Source organism: Bos grunniens, chromosome 17 (assembly GCF_055505025.1).
Source record: "Bos grunniens cultivar Pamir isolate PY7600 chromosome 17, Bosgru_T2T1.0, whole genome shotgun sequence".
Classification (NCBI taxonomy): domain Eukaryota; kingdom Metazoa; phylum Chordata; class Mammalia; order Artiodactyla; family Bovidae; genus Bos; species Bos grunniens.
In genome coordinates, this window is record NC_141181.1 from 10,132,181 (window position 1) to 10,152,921 (window position 20,741).

Here is a 20,741-nt window from a genome sequence, read left to right on the forward strand (position 1 = left end):
GTTTGATGGTGCCCCTCTCATTGAAGGAAAACAATCTTGTCTTGATATATAAAGTATTTTCTGAACTTGTGTCTCTAGACACTTTTAAAACCCAAGCCAAGCCATGTGATTAGCTATTTTTATTGTGTCACACTGAGAGATGATCTTGGTTTTAGATCCCTCACTTTCACCCATAAAGTCATGAACTAATTTAATAGAGTTGTTTACAGAGGGCTCTGGAGAAGTTATTTAATTTGTCTTAAGTTTTGAGATTGATACTTTTCTGAAACAAACAAGTGGAGAAGGAAGAGAAGTCAAAAAACCCCATACGTGGAGACCCTCTGCCTCCTTATTTAAAGCTCAGCGTGTATCTGGGTCACATGTACCTGCGCTGCAGCGAGAATGTCGTCTCAGACAACATCCACAGTTCCAGGTGTCACAAGCTTCGTCCAACTAGGCCCATCTCGGTCCGTCCACCTTGGAAAAGATGCTGTCTATTCCATAGTTGGTGTACTGAGCAGTTATAAACTCTTAATTCCCTTCCTGCTACAGGCATGGTATCCCTCTCTGTCTTGGCACCTCAGGTTGCTATTTAAAAAAAAAAGGTGTGGCGGTTTACACAGCAGGCATTTATTTCTCACAGTTCTGGAGGCTGGAATTCCAAGATCAGGATGTCTGCGTGGTCAGGCCTGGTAAAGACCTTCCTAGCCTTCTTACTGCCTTCATATGGTGCACAGAGGAAGCTCTGGGGTCTCCACTGCCCCCATCCTGGGGGCTCTACCCACATGACCTCACCTAACCTTAATTACCTCCCCTGAACCCCACCTACCAATACCATCACATCCAGGATTAGAGCATCATCAACATATGAAGGGGGAGGACACAAACATTCAGTGCATAACACTGCCCATTTACAAGGACACTAGAGTGCAAAAGTTATTAATAATCAAGTAGTTTAGAAGGTGGAGAAGGCAATGGCACCCACTCCAGTACTCTTGCCTGGAAAATCCCGTGGACAGAGGAGCCTGGTAGGCTGCAGTCCCTGGGGTCGCTAAGAGTCGGACACGACTGAGCGACTTCACTTTCACTTTTCACTTTCACGCATTAGAGAAGGAAATGGCAACCCACTCCAGTGTTCTTGCCTGGAGAATCCCAGGGATAGGGGAGCCTGGTGGGCTTCTGTCTGTGGGGTCGCACAGAATCGGACATGACTGTAGTGACTTAGCAGTTTAGAAGGTGAATTTGAAGGATGATAAGCTGATGCTGAGAGCTGGTTAAAGGCTTTATGCTATAATATACACCATCTCCCACACGTTATCCTATTTCATCTTTACAGCCATGACATGGGAATTTATTACCCTTTTTTCAAAGATGAGACAGAGGCTCAATGTTTCAAGCCCAGATGTCTCTCAGTCCAAATCTCAGAATTTTTCAGCTACATCAAGGCTTATACCTTGACCATGGAACTTGATTTCTCAGGCAAGACTTTTGGCATTAATATTGGTTTCATTAGATGGTTTCAGAGACTCTGTATATTTGGAAACTTTACTGACCAATCATGTATCATCTTTCATAAGAGTTTCTCTCTAAAATAGATGAGACCATGCCAAAGGTATAAAAACACAAATGGGAAATAAAATATTCTTAGAAAAATTGGAACTGTGATTTGGAATGTGACTTAGTCCTCCAAATCTGTCTCCTTGCTCTCTGACATCGCCACAGTATTTAGGAGCTCCGTTGTTGACATCCTGGGGCTCAGTCCCTGACTTTGCTGAGTCCTGCCGTGTTGTCAGGTGAGAGATTCACTTCACGAGACCCTCTTCTCCCATCGACAGAAGGAGGGGATTGGATCAGATCAGTGGCTCACACACTTTTTGTTCTCAGGACCCCCTTTACGCTCTTAAAATCATCAAGGACCCCAAAGACCTTTTGTTTATGTAAGTTATAGCTGTTGGTGTTCACCTGTATCAGAAATTAAAATAAATGTTTTTAAAATTTTGATTCATTCACTTTAAAATAACATTGACATATTACATAAATAACAACATAAACATCCAGCGATACATATTTTATGAAAGATAACTTTTTCCTAAAACCAAAGAAATTAGAGTGGCACTCTTGCCTTTTTGCAAATTCCTTCAATCTGACTTAAAGGAAGAGAGTTCACCCTCTTACCTGTTGTGATAGGTTGTTTGGCCAAAGTGTAGGAAAAATATTTGGCTTCACCCAGATGTGTAGTCAGAACAGGAACACACAGGGAAGGAACTTCCCAGACTCCTGGGAAAGGTCCCGGGGGTACTCCTGGGTCCTCAGACCTCACTTTGAGAACCGATGCTGGAGAAGACTCTTGAAAGTCCCTTGGATGGCAAGGAGATCAAACCAGTCAATCCTAAAGGAAATCAACCCTGAATATTCCCTGGAAGAACTGAACCTCCAGTATTTTGGCTGCCTGATATGAGGAGCCAACTCATTCCCACCCTTGGCTGGGAAAGATTGAGGACAGAAGTAGAAGGGGGCAACAGAGGATGAGATGGTTGGATGGCATCATCGACTTCATGGATGTGAGTTTGAGCAGATTCTGGGAGATAGTGAAGGACCGGAGAGCCTGGCGTGCTGCAGTCCATGGGGTCGCCAAGAGTCAGCCACACATGACTGAGTGAAAGAACAAAAGTCTAGGTCATGTTTAAAACCCAGCCCAGGCTCTGATTTTCCTTGTCTTTCAGGACACTTCATTCAAAGTCTGCCTCCTCCAGAGGACCCAGGGCACTAACACTTGTGAAATATGAGCTTTAGCTCTCTTTGCTCCTAGGTGATGAACACAAAACCCCAATGAATCATTTGTCTGTCAGTAAAGAGAGATTCCGTGGCCCTTCATTTTTATTTAGGGGAAGCTCAGAAGTTTACAGAATTTCTGAGTGAAAGAGGTTAGAAAATGTTAGCTATGGTCCTTGGCTGTCTTGACTGGCAGCTTTCTACAAGCAGATTAAAAAAGAAGAGAACTGTTGAGGCTCCCCGTTGAATAAGCATTGCGCGGCTTTCACTCCGCGTCTGTGTGCGTGTGCGTCCCGGCGTTGACATTGTGCTGCTGGTGTGCTGGCCTGGGGTGTGATGCTGACCCCACCCCGTCCTGAATGACGCAGGTGTTCACAGTGTCCTGAACAAAACCTGCCTGGTGACAGATGTTCAGAATCGGTAATAAGAAAGGATGCATGGCTCATCTCCACTAAATTAATCAAGTTGAACATCTTTTGTTTTTTAATTTCGGCAGAATAAAAAAAGAATGACATAATGCCATTTACAGCAACATGGATGGGCCTAGCGATGATCATATTAAGTAACTCAGGGAAAGACGAAGGTCATATGATATTGCGCATATGTGGAACCTATAAAAAATGCTACAAATGAGCTTATTTACAAAACAGCAAGAGACTCACAGACATAGAAAAGAAACTGATGAAGACAAGAAATGGGGAAAGGTGGTAAAAGAGGGATAAATTAAAAATCAGGGAGTAACAGATATGTGCTATTAACACAATATTTGTATGTGTGCACGTGTGCTCAGTCTGTCGTGTCTGACTCTCTGTGACCCCGTGGACTGCAGCCCACCAGGCTCCTATGACCATGGGATTTCCCAGGCAAGAATAGTAGAGTGGGTTGCCATTTCCTCCTCCAGGGGATCTTTCCCACCCAAGGATCAAACTTGTGTCTCCTTTATCTCTTGCGTTGGCAGGCAGATACTTTACCACTGAGCCACCTGGGAAACCCATGCCACGATATATGTATAATAGATAATCAGTAAAGATATACTGTATGGCACAGGGAACTCTACTCAGTATTCTGTAATAACTTATATGGGAAAAGAATCTGGGAAAGATATATGTATACATATAACTGAATCACATTACTGTACACCAGAAACGAACACAACATTGTAAATCCACTATACTTCAATAAAAAGTAAGTTAATTTAAAAATAAATAAATTTAGGCAAATGGATTTGTTGGCTTTTAGAATGAGTCAAACAGAAGAAACTACCATTCCCCCAGAATTATGGCATTATGGAAAATGTTTTCTAGGTCCCTGTTTGGTTAATGAGTTGAAGAGGGTCTGTAATAACAATCACTGGAGGTTTCATTTCAGTCACTTCAGTCGCTCAGTCGTGTCTGCCTCTTTGCGACCCCATGAATCGCAGCACGCCAGGCCTCCCTGTCCATCACCAACTCCCAGAGTTCACTCAGACTCACGTCCATCGAGTCCATGATGCCATCCAGCCATCTCATCCTCTGTCGTCCCCTTCTCCTCCTGCCCCCAATCCCTCCCAGCATCAGGGTCTTTTCCAATGAGTCAACTCTTCACACGAGGTGGCCAAAGTACTGGAGTTTCAGCTTCAGCATCCGTCCTTCCAAAGAACACCCAGAACTGATCTCCTTTAGAATGGACTGGTGGATCTCCTTGCAGTCCAAGGGACTCTCAAGAGTCTTCTCCAACACCATAGTTCAAAAGCATCAATTCTTCGGCACTCAGCTTTCTTCACAGTCCAACTGTCACATCCATACATGACCACTGGAAAAACCATAGCCTTGACTGGATGGACCTTTGTTGGCAAAGTAATGTCTCTGCTTTTGAAAATGCTATCTAGGTTGGCACTGGAGGTTTAGCTGCTTTCTTTTTCCAAAGCAAGACTCTGAAGGTAGAAGAAGGACTCAGTGATCCAGTGGCTCCCCACCTCCTACACCTGCATCCCCATCCTAGCACACGCATTGCTAACGCCACCTCTCCAATGGTGAGCTGCTCAACTATTGCCTTGGAAGCACAGCTGCACACCTGGGCTTCATCAGAGTGAAAGACCTTCTTTATAACCCAAGACAGGTTCTGGTTGCTAGAAGACTGTGGCTTTTGCCTCAGGAAGAAAATAACTCCAGAAGTTGCAGTTTAATACATAACTTTTATCAAACTAGGCAAAAATGATTGGCGGTCACCCTTTACTCAAGTAATAGTCCAGTGACATTTCTGAATTCAGCAATTCATGTTGTTTACCTTCTTGAAATTCAGTAGTTAGCAAGCAAGTCAGAAAATGCTGGTCATTTATTGAAATGAAGCAGTGTCTTTAAGTATGTACCTGAAATGCCCCTGTTTGAGGCACTAGCTCACTGTAGGTTTTCTGTCTTCTGTTGAACCACCTGTCATCTTCATACTGTTGCATTCCAGAACTTTACTATTAAAATCTACAGCCTACAAAGTGAAAGTGAAAAGTGAAATCGCTCAGCCGTGTCCAACTCTTTGCAACAGCCTACAAAAATGAGGCTTAATAATTAAAAAAAAAATTTCAGAAGTGAATATTTTTCTTCTGTATCCATTCTGCATGCAGAGCAATTCTTGTGATAACTCTTAACATGGTTAACCCTGATGAAGTCTCATAAGGTTCAAAGCACACTGTTGGATGCTTTAACCTGAATGTAACAGTTGAATGCAGGCTCTGAGACCCAACTGCTTGGATCCGAGTCCTAGAATACGATTTTCAGTGAGGGTTGCCTTTCTCGTTTATACTTAGAATTTTATCTGGTCAAGAACTAGAGCCTGCTCCTTTGTCAAAGACATATACACTTCGTTACCAAAATTAAGAATCTAAACATTTGTGGGACTACCCTGTCAGCCCAGTGATTAAGACTGCCCTTCCACTGCAGGGGACATGTTTGATCCTTGGTCAGGGAACTGACATCCCACATGTGCCATGGTGCAGGAAAAAAAATCAAAATATTTGGTTCACTAGGTCGTAAAGTGTCCAGGAAATAATCAGGCCACTTTCTGCCCCTGGTAGAGTGGCTGCTGTCAGGAGGAACACATGGCCTGCAGTGTTCACCTGTTTGCCTGTGCCAAGTTCAGTTGGACACTCAGTCGTGTCCAACACTGTGACCCTATGGACTGCAGCATGCCAGGCTTCCCTATCCATCACCAACTCCTGGAGCTTGCTCAGACTCATGTCCATCGAGTCGCTGATGCCATCCAACCATCTCATCCTGTCTTCCCCTTGTCCTCCTGCCTTCAATCTTTCCCAGCATCAGGGTCTTCTCCAGTGAGTCAGTTAATCAATCAGGTGGCCAAAGTATTGGAACTTCAGTATCAGTCCTTCCAATGAATATTCAGGACTGATTTCCTTTAGGATTGGCGGGTTTGATCTCCTTACAGTCCAAGGGACTTTCAAGAGTCTTCTCTAGCATCCAGTTCAAAAGCATCAATTTTCAGCACTCAGCTTTCTTTATAGTACAACTCTCACATCCATACTCAACTACTGGAAAAAACATAGCTTTCGCTGGATGGACCTTTGTCGGCAAAGTAATGTCTCTGCTTTTTAATATGCTGTCTAGGTTGGTCATAGCTTTTCTTCCATGGAGCAGGCATCTTTTAATTTCATGGCTGCAATCACCATCTGCAGTGATTTTGGAGCCCCCAAAAATAAAGTCTTTCATTCTTTGCCCATCTGTTTCCCATGAAGTGATGGGACCAGATGCCATGATCTTGGTTTTTTTAATGTTCAGTTTTACAACAGCTTTTTCACTCTTCTCTTTCACTTTCATCAAGAGGCTCTTTAGTTGTTTGCTTTCTGCCATAAGGGTGGTACCATCTGTGTATCTGAGATAATTGGTATTTCTCCTGGCAATCTTGATTCCAGCTTGTGCTTCATCCAGCCCAGCATTTCACATGATGTACTCTGCATATAAGTTAAGTAAACAAGGTGACAATATACAGCCTTGATGTACTCCTTTCCCAATTTGAAACCAGTCTGTTGTTCCGTATCTGATTCTGACTGTTGCTTCCTGACCTGCATAGAGGTTTCTCAAGAGGCAGGTAAGGTGGTCTGATATTCCCATCTCTTTCAAAATTTTCCACAGTTTATTGTGATCCACATAGTCAAAGGCTTTAGTGTAGTCAGTAAAGCAGTAGATGTTTTTCTGGAATTCTGTTGCTTTTTCAGCGATTCAATGGATGTTGGCAAGTTGATCTTGGTTCCTCTACCTTTTCTAAATCCAGCTTGAACATCTGGAAGTTCACAGTTCACAGACTGTTGAAGCCTGGCTTGGAGAAATTTGAGCATTTACTAGCATGTGAAATGAGTGCAATTGTGTGGTAGTTTGAATATTCTTTGGTGTTGCCTTTCTTTGGGATTGGAATGAAAACTGACTTTTTCCAGTCCTGGGGCCACTGCTGAGTTTTCCAAATTTGCTGGCATATTGAGTGCAGCACTTTGACAGCAGCATCTTTTAGGACTTGAAATAGCTCAACTGGAATTCCATCACCTCCACTAGCTTTGTTTGTAGTGATGCTTCCTAAGGCCCACTTGACTTTGCATTCCAGGATCTCTGGCTCTTGGTGAGTGGTCACACCATTGTGATTATCTGGGTCGTGAAGATCTTTTTTGTACAGTTCTTCTGTGTATTCTTGCCACCTCTTCTTAATATCTTCTGCTTCTGTTAGGTCCATACCATTTCTGTCCTTCATTGAGCCCATCTTTGCATGAAGTGTTCCCTTGGTATCTCTAATTTTCTTGAAGAGATCTCTGGTCTTTCCCATTCTATTGTTTTCCTCTGTTTCTTTGCACTGATCACTGAGGAAGGTGTGTGGTCTCTCCCTGCTATTCTTTGGAACTCTGCATTCAGATGGGTACATCTTTCCTTTTCTCCTTTGCCTTTAACTTCTGTTCTTTTCTCAGCTATTTTTAAGGACTCTTCAGACAATCATTTTGGCTTTTTGCATTTCTTTTCTTCAAAATGGTCTTGATCACTGCCTCCTGTACAATGTCACAAACCTCCATCCACAGTTCTTCAGACACTCTATCAGATTTAATCCTTTGGATCTACTTGTCACTTCCACTGTATAATTGTAAGGGATTTGATTTACGTCATACCTGAATGGTCTAGTGTTTTTCCCTACTTTGTTCATTTTCAGTCTGAATTTAGCAATAAGGAATTCATGATCTGAGCCACAGTCAGCTCCCAGTCTTTTTTTTTTTTTTTTTCCGCTATCTGTATAGAGCTTCTCCATCTTTGGCTGCAAAGAGTATAATCAGTCCGATTCCTGTATTGACCATATGGTGATGTCTATGTGTCGAGTCTTCTCATGTGTTGTTGGAAGAGGGCGTTTGCTATGACCAATGTGTTCTCTTGGCAAAACTCTGTTAACCTTTGCCCTGTTTCATTCTGTACTCGAAGGCCAAATTTGCCTGTTACTCCAGGTATCTCTTGACTTCCTACTTTTGCATTCCAGTCCCCTGTGATGTCAGGAGTAAGACAGTGCCTGCACCTGTTTGCCTGTGCCAAAGTTTATAGGTAATACATAGAGAGCCATAATTCTTGTAAATATTCAGCAGTTTGCTGTGTTCCTGACTTTCCTCTAGTGTGAAGTATTAGTCACACATCTCAGGACAAATATGTCATGAAAAGTTGCTTCAAAATCACTTTTTTATTTTTTATTGAGGTATAGTTGATTTACAATGTTGTGTTCATTTCTGCTGTATTGCGGAGTGATCCAGTTATACACATATGTACATTCTTTTTTATATTCTTTTCCATGATGGTTTATCCTAGGAGACTGGATACAGTTCCCTGTGCTATGCAGTGGGACTTTTTAAATGAATTATATCATAACTGGTCTGTGGAAATTAACAATGCAGTGAATACTAAGATTGACTTGGTCAGTCCAAAACATTTTTGTCATGCAGGTGCCCACAATTAACTTGCTCTAGAATCCGACCTTTTCACAGTGGATTATGGCTACATGTTTCTTTCTGTACCAAAAAACATGGTCCTGTACCCAAAAGAAATGATCCTGTATAAGTATTTAAAAATATAAGGCACAAAAGAGTTTTACTAAAAACTATCTATAGAATGTATGGTTAAAAATAAAACATTTGTAGATTTCTAAGACCGTTGCTGGTCAATTACAGTTACCATCGTATAACTAGGCCCCTTCTAGATTTTTTTTGATAGGCACATATTCTTTTGATCTGTGTAACATTCATTAAAGTCAGTGAAATTGTATGGTTAAGTCAAGGTCAGTTCTGTGAAACACATCTCTTCTGGAACGTCAGTTAAGGTAACAAGAAAAACACTGAACCAGCTTTTAACTGTTTCTGAGCTTTCACCATGTAAAATTAATGGGGAATACATGAATGTTATGGAAATGGTGGGGAGACCACTCCTTTAGGCACACCTGTCCAGGAAAGCAAACCACAAGCAACATTCTCCAGCAATTCTTGAGCAGCTGAGTTCTGCCCTGGCTGTTAATAGATGATGTCAATACTGTAAAAACGAACAGACATCAAAACTGCAACTAGCAAAATGGTCCTCCTACAGATATATTTTGTTTGTCCGTTAGGGAAAAATCTAGTAAGACTGTGAAAAAAATAAAAACCATAAACTGGCATCATTTGAATGCTCAAATTGAGGTCATTTTTATTCTAATTAAGATTTGAAAAAGAAGAACTGTTTCTGCATGCTGTTTTTAGGAAAATAACAAGCTGGAGACAGGGACCATCTGTTAGACTGACCATGTAACAAGATGTTAGATTTATTCAGACATAATGATGTGATTTGCAGTATCAGATATAAGGTCTGGTCCTTCAGATCTGCTGTAATTATCTGTGTGCACTACCCCACTCAAATTATTTAACTCTCTGCTGTAAGACTGGCACTACTGATGAGTTCATTCCAACATAGCACTCAGCATACACATACACACGCGTGCATACAGCTGGAGCAATGGATAGAAGTAATAGTATGTTAGCAAGCAGGTTTATTAAGAAACGTCTTCTTGAGATTTCAGAGACTTAAAGGAGTTCAGCCCTGAGTGAGCACTAACTTTGTATCTATATTTGAGGAGCAAGCAAAGTCTGTGAAATCTGTTGGCTTCACCTGTTCTCTGTAGCTATCAGATATTTATTTAGCACTCATGTAATTTTGGACCTGTGCACTGTACAAAAGATATAAAGGCACACTCATATAAAGATACATGCTTCAATCAATCTCCAAAATATATCAGCAGCAATACCAGAAAAGCAACCTAGTCAAAAAGTGGGCAGCAGATATAAACAGCCATTTCTCCAAAGAAGACATACACATGGCAACCATCACACAAAAAGATGCTCAGCATTGCTCATTATCGGAGAAACGCAAGTCAGAACCACAATGAAGTATCACCTCACACTGGTCAGAATGGCCGTCGTCAAAACATTTGCAGGCAGTAAATGCTGGAGAAGGTATGGAGAAAAGAGAACCTCTTGCACTGTCGGTGGGAATGTAAATGGAAACAGCTTCTATGGAGAACAGTATGGAGATTCCTTTAAAAACTAGGAATAAACTTACCGTATGACCCAGGCAGATACCCTGAGAAAACTATAATTGCAAAAACACATGTATCCCAGTGTTCATAGTAGCACTATTAACAATACCCAGGACATGGAAGTAACTTAGATGAACATCAACAGATGAATGGATAAAGAAACTGTGTTACAAATGTACAATGGAATATTACTCAGCCATAAAAAGGAACACATTTGAGTCAGTTCTAATGAGGTCAATGAACCTAAAGCCTGTTACATAGAGTGAAGTAAGTCAGGAAAACAAATTTCATATACTGGTGCATATACATGGAATCTAGAAACATCGTACTGATGGACCTGTTTGCAGGGCAGGGACAGAGACACAGACATAGAGTACAGACTTTGAACACAGCAGGGGATGCAGAGGGTAGGAAGAATTGAGACAGTAGCGTTGAAACAGATGCATTACCTCATGTAAGTAGACAGCTGATGGGACGTTGCTGTATAACACAGGGAGCCCAGCCCCGAGCTCTGTGGCATCCTAGAGGCGTGGGATGGGGTAAGAGGTGTTAGGGGGATTTAAGAGAAAAGGGACACAGGTACACTTACGGCTGACTCACACTTGTATGGCAGAAGCCAACAGAATGTTGTAAATCAATTATCCTCCAACTAAAAATAGATTAAAAAAATGATATGTGCCGTAGTATCCAGAAGAAGGATACAGACTTTCCAGGTGATGAGAGTTGCTTGTTGTTTGATTAAACAATAGGATTCAGTTGGGTTCAGGGGTTAAAGTGAAATATTTCAAAGACTTAGTTTTCTAGTTTCTTACTAAGCAAAGTGATGTCTACACACTGAAAAGGTGTTTGGGTGACGAAGGTACAGTTTGCTGCAATATTGCTAAAGGATATTAAGTTTCAAAATGTCACTGTACCGTCCATAGGCTCCCATAGGTGGAAGGGCTAGGAACTTCTGCTTTGGCATTTATGAAATCAACCAGTGTAAAACAGTGACATGTATCAACTGTGGGTTCTTGGAAAGAGAAAGGAGTGATAAAGGTAGCTCTATTTTCCTTTCCTCCTTGGGATACAAAAGCAACAGCAGACAGGCCTTTCGAGAACCATTTCTAATTTTTAAAACTATGGCTTTTGAAAGAATTTTCACTCTTCCTACTTTCAAAAAGCATTTAGTGCAGCTTATAATAAAAACACCAATACAGTAAGACTAAAAATGCAGCAAAATACAAAAGGCAAATAGTAAAAATGGAGGAAGATTATTTATATATTATAAAAGAAGAATAAATAAAAAGCCTAAACCGTAAGAGAAGTTACACAATTAAACACAGATCTGAATTTCTAATCTCCATCAAAGTATAGCAGATAGGATGATGAGTTGCAGATTTTTTTGTTGTTGTTGTATAGATAATGTGGGCTTCCCAGGTGGCTCAGTGGTAAAGAATCTGTCAGTGCAGGAGACACAGAAGACGATTTGATCTCTGGGTCAGGAAGATCCCCTGGAGGAGGAAATGGCAGCCCACTCTAGTAATCTTGTCTGGGAAATCCCATGGACAGAGGAGCCTGGCAGGCTACAGTCCGTGGGGTTGCAAAGAGTTGGCCATGACTGAGCACACACGCACTTAGTTAATGCACAGTATTATGTAACTTTCAGTGTACGGCACAGGGATTCACAATTTTTAAAGGTTTCACTCCATTTATAATTTTTATGAAATGTTGGCTTTATTCCCTGTTGTACAGTGTATCCTTGTACCTTACCTATTTTATACAGATAGTTTGTGCCTCTTAACTCCCCTAACCGTATCCTGCCCCTCCTCATTTCCCTCTCCCCGCTGGTAATCACTAGTTTATTCTCTATGTCTGTGAATCTGTTTCTTTTTTGTTATGTTCACTAAACTTTTTTTTTTTTTAGATTCCACATTTAAATAGTATCATATAGTATATTTTCTTCTCTAATGTATTTCGCTAAGTATAATGCCTTCCAGGTCCACCGTTGGCTGTTGCAAATGGCGAAACTTCATTCTTTTTTATGGCTGAGTAGTATTTCATTGTATATATACGTACCCCGTCTCCTTCACTCACTCGTCTGTTGATGGACACTTAAGTTGCTTCCATATCTTGACTGTTGTAAACAGTGCCTCTGTGAACATGAGGGTGCATGTTTCTTTTCAAATTAATGTTTTCATTTTCTTCAGATATATATGCCCAGGGATGGAATGGCCAGGTCTTGTGGGAGTTCTGTTTTTAGTTTTTTGAGAACCCTCTGTACTGCCTTCCACTGTGGCTGCACCAATTTATATTCCCACCAGGGTTCTCATTTTTCCCACGTCATCACCAGCATTTGTTATTTGTGGTCTTTTTGATGATAGCCATTCTGCCAGGTGTAAGGTGATATCTCATTGTAGTTTTAATTAGCATTTCTCTGATGATTATCAGTGTTGAACATCTTTTCTTGTACATGATGGCCTGATGGTCTCCTTTGGAAAAATGTTTATTCGGGTCTTCTGCCCATTTTTTAATTGTGTTGTTTGTTTTTGATGTTGAGTTATATGAACTATTTATATATTTTGGACATTAACCCCTTATAAGTCATAATTTGCAAATATTCTTTTTTAATTAACAATCTGTGAGTTCTTGGAAAGAGAAAGATTGTTTTAATTAACAATTTTAATTGTGATAAAATACTTGTACCATACAATTTATTATCTTAACCATTATTAACTGTATAGTTCAATAATGTTAAATACATCGACACATTGTTATATAAATAAGTCCCTACTCCCTCCTCTTCCCAGCCCTGGTAACGACCATTCTGCTTCCTGTCGCTTTGAATTTGACTACTCTAGGTACCTCAGAGAAGTGGACTCACATGGTATTTGTCTTTTTGTGACTGCCTTATTTCACTTTGCATGATGCAATCAAGTTTCATCCATGTTGTAGCACATGTCAGAATATCCTTCCTTTTTAAGGCTAAATAATACTTCAACATATGTATGTGGCATACTTTATCATTCATCTGTCAATGCACATTGGATTGCTTCCACTTTCTGGGTATTTTCAGTAGTGCTGTTACAAACATGGGGTACCAGTGTCTCTTCAAGACCCTGCCTGCTTTCAATTCTTGCAGAGATTCTGTAAGTTGAAGCTAGCTTGCATTCTCCTTGTAAATGGTCACGGCATGAAGAATACCTGTAGCTGTTCAGGCTAAAACTTACAGCTTCTGAGTCCTGTAGTACCTGTAGCCTGGAATATTTTGTGGTTTGGGCTTATCAACTGTCTTGTTTCTATCAGAGCAGAACATAAATATGATTCCAGGAATGTATTTAGTTAGGACAATAATTTCCTAAGTCAGCTGTGTCCAATATGGACCTCCAGATAATTGAATAAGATTTTCAAGCACATCTTTAGTAATATTTTAGTAGACCAGTACTTGAATACCAAAACAAGAGTGTTCCTTCTGACAGCCATTGGACAGTAGGTTAAATGGGCTAGTCTCATAATGTGAAATAGGACAAAACTGTTACCATATAATAATGGTAAGAACACATGGATCCCGTAGACACACAGTGGTTCACATCTTTTAGCCACTAAGTTAAAAGCAGGCGACTACCATGCAAATCATTTAAATTGTGAGGCCCTTCCCACTCTGACTTAAATGGGCCTTTTTCTAAATCCCACTCTTTTTTAAAGTATTTATTTGGCTGCATTGGGTCCTGGTCGTGGCACATGAGCGCTTCATTGTGGCGCGCAGACTCCTCTCCAGGTGCAGCTTCCGGGCTCGGTAGCTGTGGCACGAGAGCTCAGTTGCTCCAAGGTTTGTGGGATCTTAGTTCACTGACCAGGGATTGAACCCAAGTCGCCTGCACTGGAAGGCGGATTCTTCACCACTGGACGAGCAGAGAAGGCCCTCTAATTCCCACTTTTATTACGAGAGTAAATTCCATATCCTACTCAAAATTCTTTCAAAAGAAAAAAAAAAGGTATTTTCTCATTCTTTGATTCTTCACTTTTGTTCCAAGTAAATCAAGTTTAGAGACATTAGATTATTTTAATATAATATCTTAAAACTATTTCCAAATGATCATACGATTTCAATTTAGTGTAATAGGTGTCCTAAGAAAGGACCAGATAAAGTTATAGCTGTGAATAAAATTGGTTTCCTAGTTGGAGAAAATGGTAAGACAATTGAAATGTTTCTTTCTCTTTCTCTTTTTTAAGAGTTTCTTTGAGAATATTTTAGAACTGTCATTCTCATGGATTTAAGCCTAAGGTCTTTGCATTGAAACTGGGTCTCTGTGACCATTTTGTTATCATGTTTATTGAAAATTGGACTTTGTGCTATTCCTAAAAAGGAGACGATGTTTATAAACGATGTTGTATCCACATTTAGAAGTAGAGACAAATGAGTGTCAGGTCCGATGTTCACCTTAATACAGGGCTGTTTCCTACATCAAAAATCTCCTACTGGCTCTATATCAGCCCCACTGTTCACAGGTAACTTTGGCATTTACTTTTATTTTTTATACAAATTTCATCTCTTTCCCAAAGTAGTCTGTGTATTTTTATTTTATTTTATTTTTTAGTCAAAATGAGGTAAGATTATCTAATGAATCAAAGCAGGTAGCAGAGATAACTTTTATGTTGTTGTAAAATTAATCCCCGTATCATGCTGAAAAGATTGTCCTTGTTTCAACTTCTTTGGATGTACGTTAAATTTCTGTGCATTTAATCTAATTGTGCAAAAAATGATGTGATGTAAAATGTGTTTTTAAGATGGCCTATTTTCTTGAAATTTCAAGCTATATTGAGTACACAGTACTCTTCATTTAGAGAACTCAATTTCATGCAGTGGCAGCAGCAGTGGAATTGGAAAAACACAAAATCTTACCACATAATGGGGAGCAAAATATAAACAAGGGAGCAAATGTGACAGCAAAACATTTGAGGTACCAAATACCTCTTTATAGTTGTGAAGAGACACTCTGAAGGAGGGAGCTGTAAACGACTAAGCCAGCAACGTGGAGAGAGGAAAGGCCTGAGGGATTTTTTCCCCTTTTTATTTATGTACGGCCGCACTGGGTCTTCGTTGCTGCATGCAGGCTTTCTCTGGTTGTGACGAATGGGGGCGACTCTTTGCTGTGGTGCCAGGGCTTCTCGTTGTGGGGGCTTCTCTTACTGCAGAGCGTGGGCTCAGCAGTTGAGGCTCACAGGCTTAGCTGGGGAGCCGTGTTTCTGATGGAGGTAGGTGAAACAGTCAGCCCTAAGAGTCTCTGAATGGGAACTAGAGAGTGAAGAGGAGTGAAGTCAGTGCGACTGGGATGTTAACTTAGCTGAAAACAGCTTCAGGTGGTTCTCTTGAGTCAGGAGCCTGAAAGCAACCCAGTTCCCACCATCTCATGGCATGCACTTAAACAGAGTGGAGAGGATATGTCTGTCAGAAAGGAGTCCATCTCTTGGAGGTCTATTTTAAGAACATCCTAGCCTCTTCAGTGCTTCCCTTGTGGCTCTGCTGGTAAGGAATCCGCCTGCAATGCCAGAGACCTGGGTTCAATCCCTGGGTTGGAAAGATCCCCAGGAGAAGTGAAAGGCTACTAATTCCAGTATGCTGGCCTAGAGAATTCCATGGACAGTATAGTCCATGGGGTTGCAAAGATTTGGACACAGCTGAGCGACTTTCATTTCACTTCGTTAGCCTCGTCAGGTTGTCTTTTGAGGAACACTGTTCATAATCTAGGATCATTTGGGCTTTATCTCTTACTCCAGTCACTGCTGTGGTGACCAGTTCAGTACAGATTTCCCCCAGTTTCATGGATACAACTTTTAAGAGAGTGCTGTGCTCTTCACTGCAAGTCTTTTCCACTTTCTGCATCATGGGGGAGGGGGTCGGGGGGTGGTCCTTCAGGAATTGCTTGGCTCACATGCAGAGGCCAGTGTTTTGAAGAAAAAAACCTGGGTTTAAGTCCAAGGCTCCATTGTGCACCTAAAGTATTTCCTTGTCACGAACATGAGAATGAGTCTCCACAAGGCATTATGAGAACTAACAAGACGGAATTTTGGTATGGTAGGCATTCCATAAGGGATAGCTCTGAAGACGATGGCGATTATTCAGGTAATAATGCCTCAAGAAAGAGTTAAAGAGATGCTTTTCCCATACAAGTGACAAAAAAGTGGCTTTTTTTAGGTGTGTTGTTACACATTCTAATCTGTCTTTCAAGTAGAATCTGAGGTCTGTCTGTACACAGTCTTTAATCTGTGTGTGGACGTTTTGCTAACACTTCTGGTAACAGAAACACTGACATGAGACCTTTCATCCTCCTGTTCTACCCTGGGCAAGTCACATCTACCTTCTTGAAAATCTGCATCCTCTCTGGTTTTTCTCCTGATTTATTTACCATGATGTGTGTAGAAATAACAACAAGAATGCAGTCTTATTTTCCTGGAAAGTAATTTTAAGAATTCGATTCTTTCTTGGTCTGTTTAACCAAAATGATCATTGGTCTCTCAAGAAGCATTTTGTTCTCCCCATGACATCAACAGCAAAAGCTAATGTTCATAGAGGGCTTTATAATTTAAGAACTTCCATACAGTTGGTCCCTACATCTCTGCACAGTGGGATTTAGTGTTAATTCCCAGCTTACATATGATAAGCCTAGATCTCAGAAGTGACATGATGCCAGGCTCATAAAACCGGCACACTCAGGGGCCCATGGTCCATGCATTCCTACCCCCTACTGGGGCAAAGCCAAGGATGTCTGTTCTGCCTCTTGCGCAGGGAAGCTGAAGGGATCAAGTGCTTAGGAGTGCACTTTTAAACTGCGTGTCATCAAATATGTGTTGTATTATATTCCACAGACTCCAGATTTGTTATCCGCTTCACCCCCTTTTATAACCTATATCTCTCCTTTTGTTCTTGGAAACTTTTCAAGAACTTAACAAAAGCAGTATCTAGTTTATTAGCCACTTGATCTTTCTGTGAATTTTCAGTGTTACCTTTCTCTGATCATCACTGTCACATGTACATCTGTGTGTCTGTCATTCATTTGGTTGTCTTCGCCTGTCCTCTTTCCTTTTGGCTTTCCTTCTCTCTCATTCATTCATGAAACACTTTTGTATAAAGATGGACACAGGGCACTTGGCTATCAGACTCTCTTTGACCTTCACAAAGGTCAATCGGACATGGATCTTGCCTTTAAGAAGCTTAAAGTTAGCAATTGGAATGGTGAAATGGAATTGAGCTTTTTTCCCCCCCTCTATGTACAAAATACATAGAAATTTTGTATTTTAAAAGGTCTTAAATATATAACTAAGTTCAAAAGAAAAAAAGAACAGAGAATTCACCGCCAGAGTAGTTCAACTTGGAGTTAAAGCTAGTTACACATGGCCCTCCGACTTCTGGATGCAGAAAAACGCCTTAGGGATGGGTATTAGAAGACAAACAAGAACAGGAAAGGAGAATGTACACTCCTGCAAGACTGGGCCTGCAATGGAGCCCCAGGCTCTGAAAAGATTTCACTGTCTACTTGCAGGGACAGTAAACCCAGCAAGCCAGCCAGCCCAGGGACGTGGCAAGGAAGCCGAAAGAAAGAAGAGCCACAAGCCTGCATCACGTCAAGTGTGGAGTCTAAATTTAAACTACACGAGTCTTGCAAAAAGCAATTAAGCTGAAAATTTAGCATCAAAACTGGTCCAGATCAAGTGAAATGCTTGTACCCCTGATAGCTACAAATGCTACAACTTCCCGCAGAGTCCCTTCCACAAGACAGTGCCCCTGGGACTCACCTAGAAACAGTATATGCCTTAATAAAACATGCTGGGCAGGCTTATGAGCGTCCCCCTAAAATGAATTTAAAATATTTTAAACCAACTATAAACATGTTGAAAGTATTTAGAGATATAATAGATAAGGTATGATTTAGAGAAAGGACGTATAATAACCATAAAGTAAGAAGTATCTCATGGAAAATAACAGAAATGTTTGAGGAAAAACTAAGTCAAGCGTTTCTAGGCACCTAGCCTGCCATTTCCGAAGGAGGAAATGGCAATGTGCTCTAATATTCTCGCCTGGGAAATCCCTTGGACTGAGCAGCCTGGCAGGCTCCAGTCCGTGGGGTCACAGAGTCAGACACGATTCAGCAAACAAGCACAAGACATGAAAAACATTAAAATCAAAACGCTGTAAACATTAAACAGATTACACAGAAACAGAAAAAAAATATTAGAAAGTAGATGAGAAAGTCACCTAGAGTGCCGTGCAGATGTGCGTGCTGAATCGTTTCACTTACGTCAACTCTTTGTGACCCTATGGTCCATTGCCCGCCAGGCCCCTCTGCCCGTGGGGTTCTCCAGGCAAGAACACGTGAGTGGGTTGTCATGCCCTCCTCCAGGGGATCTTCCCGACGCAAGGGTCAAACCCACATCTCTTTTGTGTTCTGTATTGGCAGGCAGGTTCTTCACCACTGAGCCACCTGGGACGCAGTACAAAGAGATAAGAAGATAGAAAATATGAAACAGTGGTTAGTGCAGAAGATTCAGTGAAAAGGTCTAACCCACGAGTAGGAGTTCAAAAAGGAAAAATAGGTGGGGTGGGGGTGATATTCGAAGAAATAATGTCTAAGAACATTTCAGAACTGAAGAAATAACTGCATCTTCAAATCAAATAAAGACACTGAATCCTGACCAACAGGAATAAAAATAAGTGCATACTTGAGTTCCTCATATTGAAAATGCAAGCATCAAAAATAAACAGAGCAAGTTTTTATTAAGCTACCAAGGAAAGTACTAGTTCTCTACCTATAAGGGAAAGACAATTAGACCAACAAGAAAGAGACACAGATGTATAGAACAGTCTTTTGGACTCTGTGGGAGAAGGAGAGGGTGGGATGATTTGGGAGAATGGCATTGAAACGTGTATAATATCATATATGAAACGAGTCGCCAGCCCAGGTTCGATGCACGATACTGGAAGCTTGGGGCTGGTGCACTGGGATGACCCAGAGGGAAGGTATGGGGAGGGAGGAGGAAGGAGGGTTCAGGATGGGGAACACGTGTATACCTGTGGCGGATTCATGTGATATATGGCAAAACCAATACAATATTGTAAAGTTTAAAAATAAAATTAAAAAAAAAAAAAAATCCCAGAAGTGGTGGTGAAGATCCAGGTGTCGTGGAATACTATCTTCAAAGTACTGAAGGAGGTTGCTACTGCTGCTGCTGCTAAGTCGCTTCAGTCGTGTCCGACTCTGTGCAACCCCAGAGACAGCAGCCCACCAGGCTCCCCCATCCCTGGGAATCTCCCGGCAAGAGCCCTGGAGTGCTTTGCCATTTCCTTCTCCAATGCATGAAAGTGAAAAGTGAAAGTGAAGTTGCTTAGTTGTGCCTGACTCTTAGCGACCCCATGGACTGCAGCCCACCAGGCTCCTCCGTCCAAGGGATTTTCCAGGCAAGAGCACTGGAGTGGGGTGCCATTGCCTTCTCTGCTGAAGGAGGTTACCACACTAGAAATCTATAACGTGTTAAACTGTCATTCCAGAATGCAGGTGAAATAAAAACACTTTCAGGCATAGCAAGACGGAAAGATTTCAACATTCAGTGACTGACTGCTGCAGAATTTTAATTATATATGTATGTATATGTATATTCTTCAGTAGGAAATTGAACCCAGTAGTAAGGAGTGAAGTGCAGTTGACAGCAGTGATCAAAGAAATACATCTGTAACTCTAAACAGACACGAGGTGTGGATGTGAGAGAGAGGGAGAGACTTGGGCAGTGATTTGAAAACAAGTGGAAGTTGAAATACTGAAGAGCGACACGGTGAGAATGGGAGGCAGTAGGCCAGAGAAAAGCACTCTCCGTTTTTTCTGTTCCTCGTGGAAAAGCTGCTGATTAACTTTAGATTTTTAAATATGCGAGTTCATAACTTAATTATTTTAAGAGTAAAAATAGAATGTGAACCTTCTAAATCCAGTAGATGAGCAAAGAAAAAAAAATTTTTTAAGCCAGACCCATTTAATGAAACGAAGTAGAAAGGAGGAAAGGAAGTTAAAATGGTAGGAAAAAAATTCCAAATAAATCAATAATCGTGATAAATGAAAACAGATTAAACCAAGCTATTATAAAACAGAGACTCTCAGACTTTTTAAATTCAGCTTTTTGCTGTTTGTAAGCAACATGTGTGAAATATAATTATGTGGGGACTTTGTAAATAAGGGATTTTTTTTAAAGGGCATTCCAGGCAAATTCTTTTTTTTTTTTTTTTTCCCCTTTGACTGCAACCACGTGGCTTGTGGAATCCTAGTTCCCTGATCAGGGATGGAGCCTGGGCCCTCGCAGTGAGAGCACAGAGTCCTTTCCACTGGACCGCTAGAGAAGTCCCTAGGCTAATTCTAAAAAGAGCAAAAGAAAGAGGCAGAGGGAATGAGGAAGAAACAATATTA

General features: G+C 41.1%; 1 protein-coding gene across 21 annotated transcripts in view; it reads left to right on the forward strand.

The window, feature by feature from the left end:
• NR3C2 (nuclear receptor subfamily 3 group C member 2) overlaps positions 1 to 20,741 on the forward strand; it is a 457,363-nt gene that overhangs the window by 380,782 nt on the left and 55,840 nt on the right. The window contains exon 8 of one of the 21 annotated variants that reach the window (XM_086346417.1): positions 1,702 to 18,131. The exons of the other annotated variants lie outside the window; for them this stretch is intronic. Within the exon in view, the coding sequence (XP_086202543.1) occupies positions 1,702 to 1,708 (7 nt within the window). The 3' untranslated portion in view covers positions 1,709 to 18,131. Of the gene's footprint in view, positions 1 to 1,701; positions 18,132 to 20,741 lie in introns of those variants that run through there. 21 annotated transcript variants of the gene reach the window in all.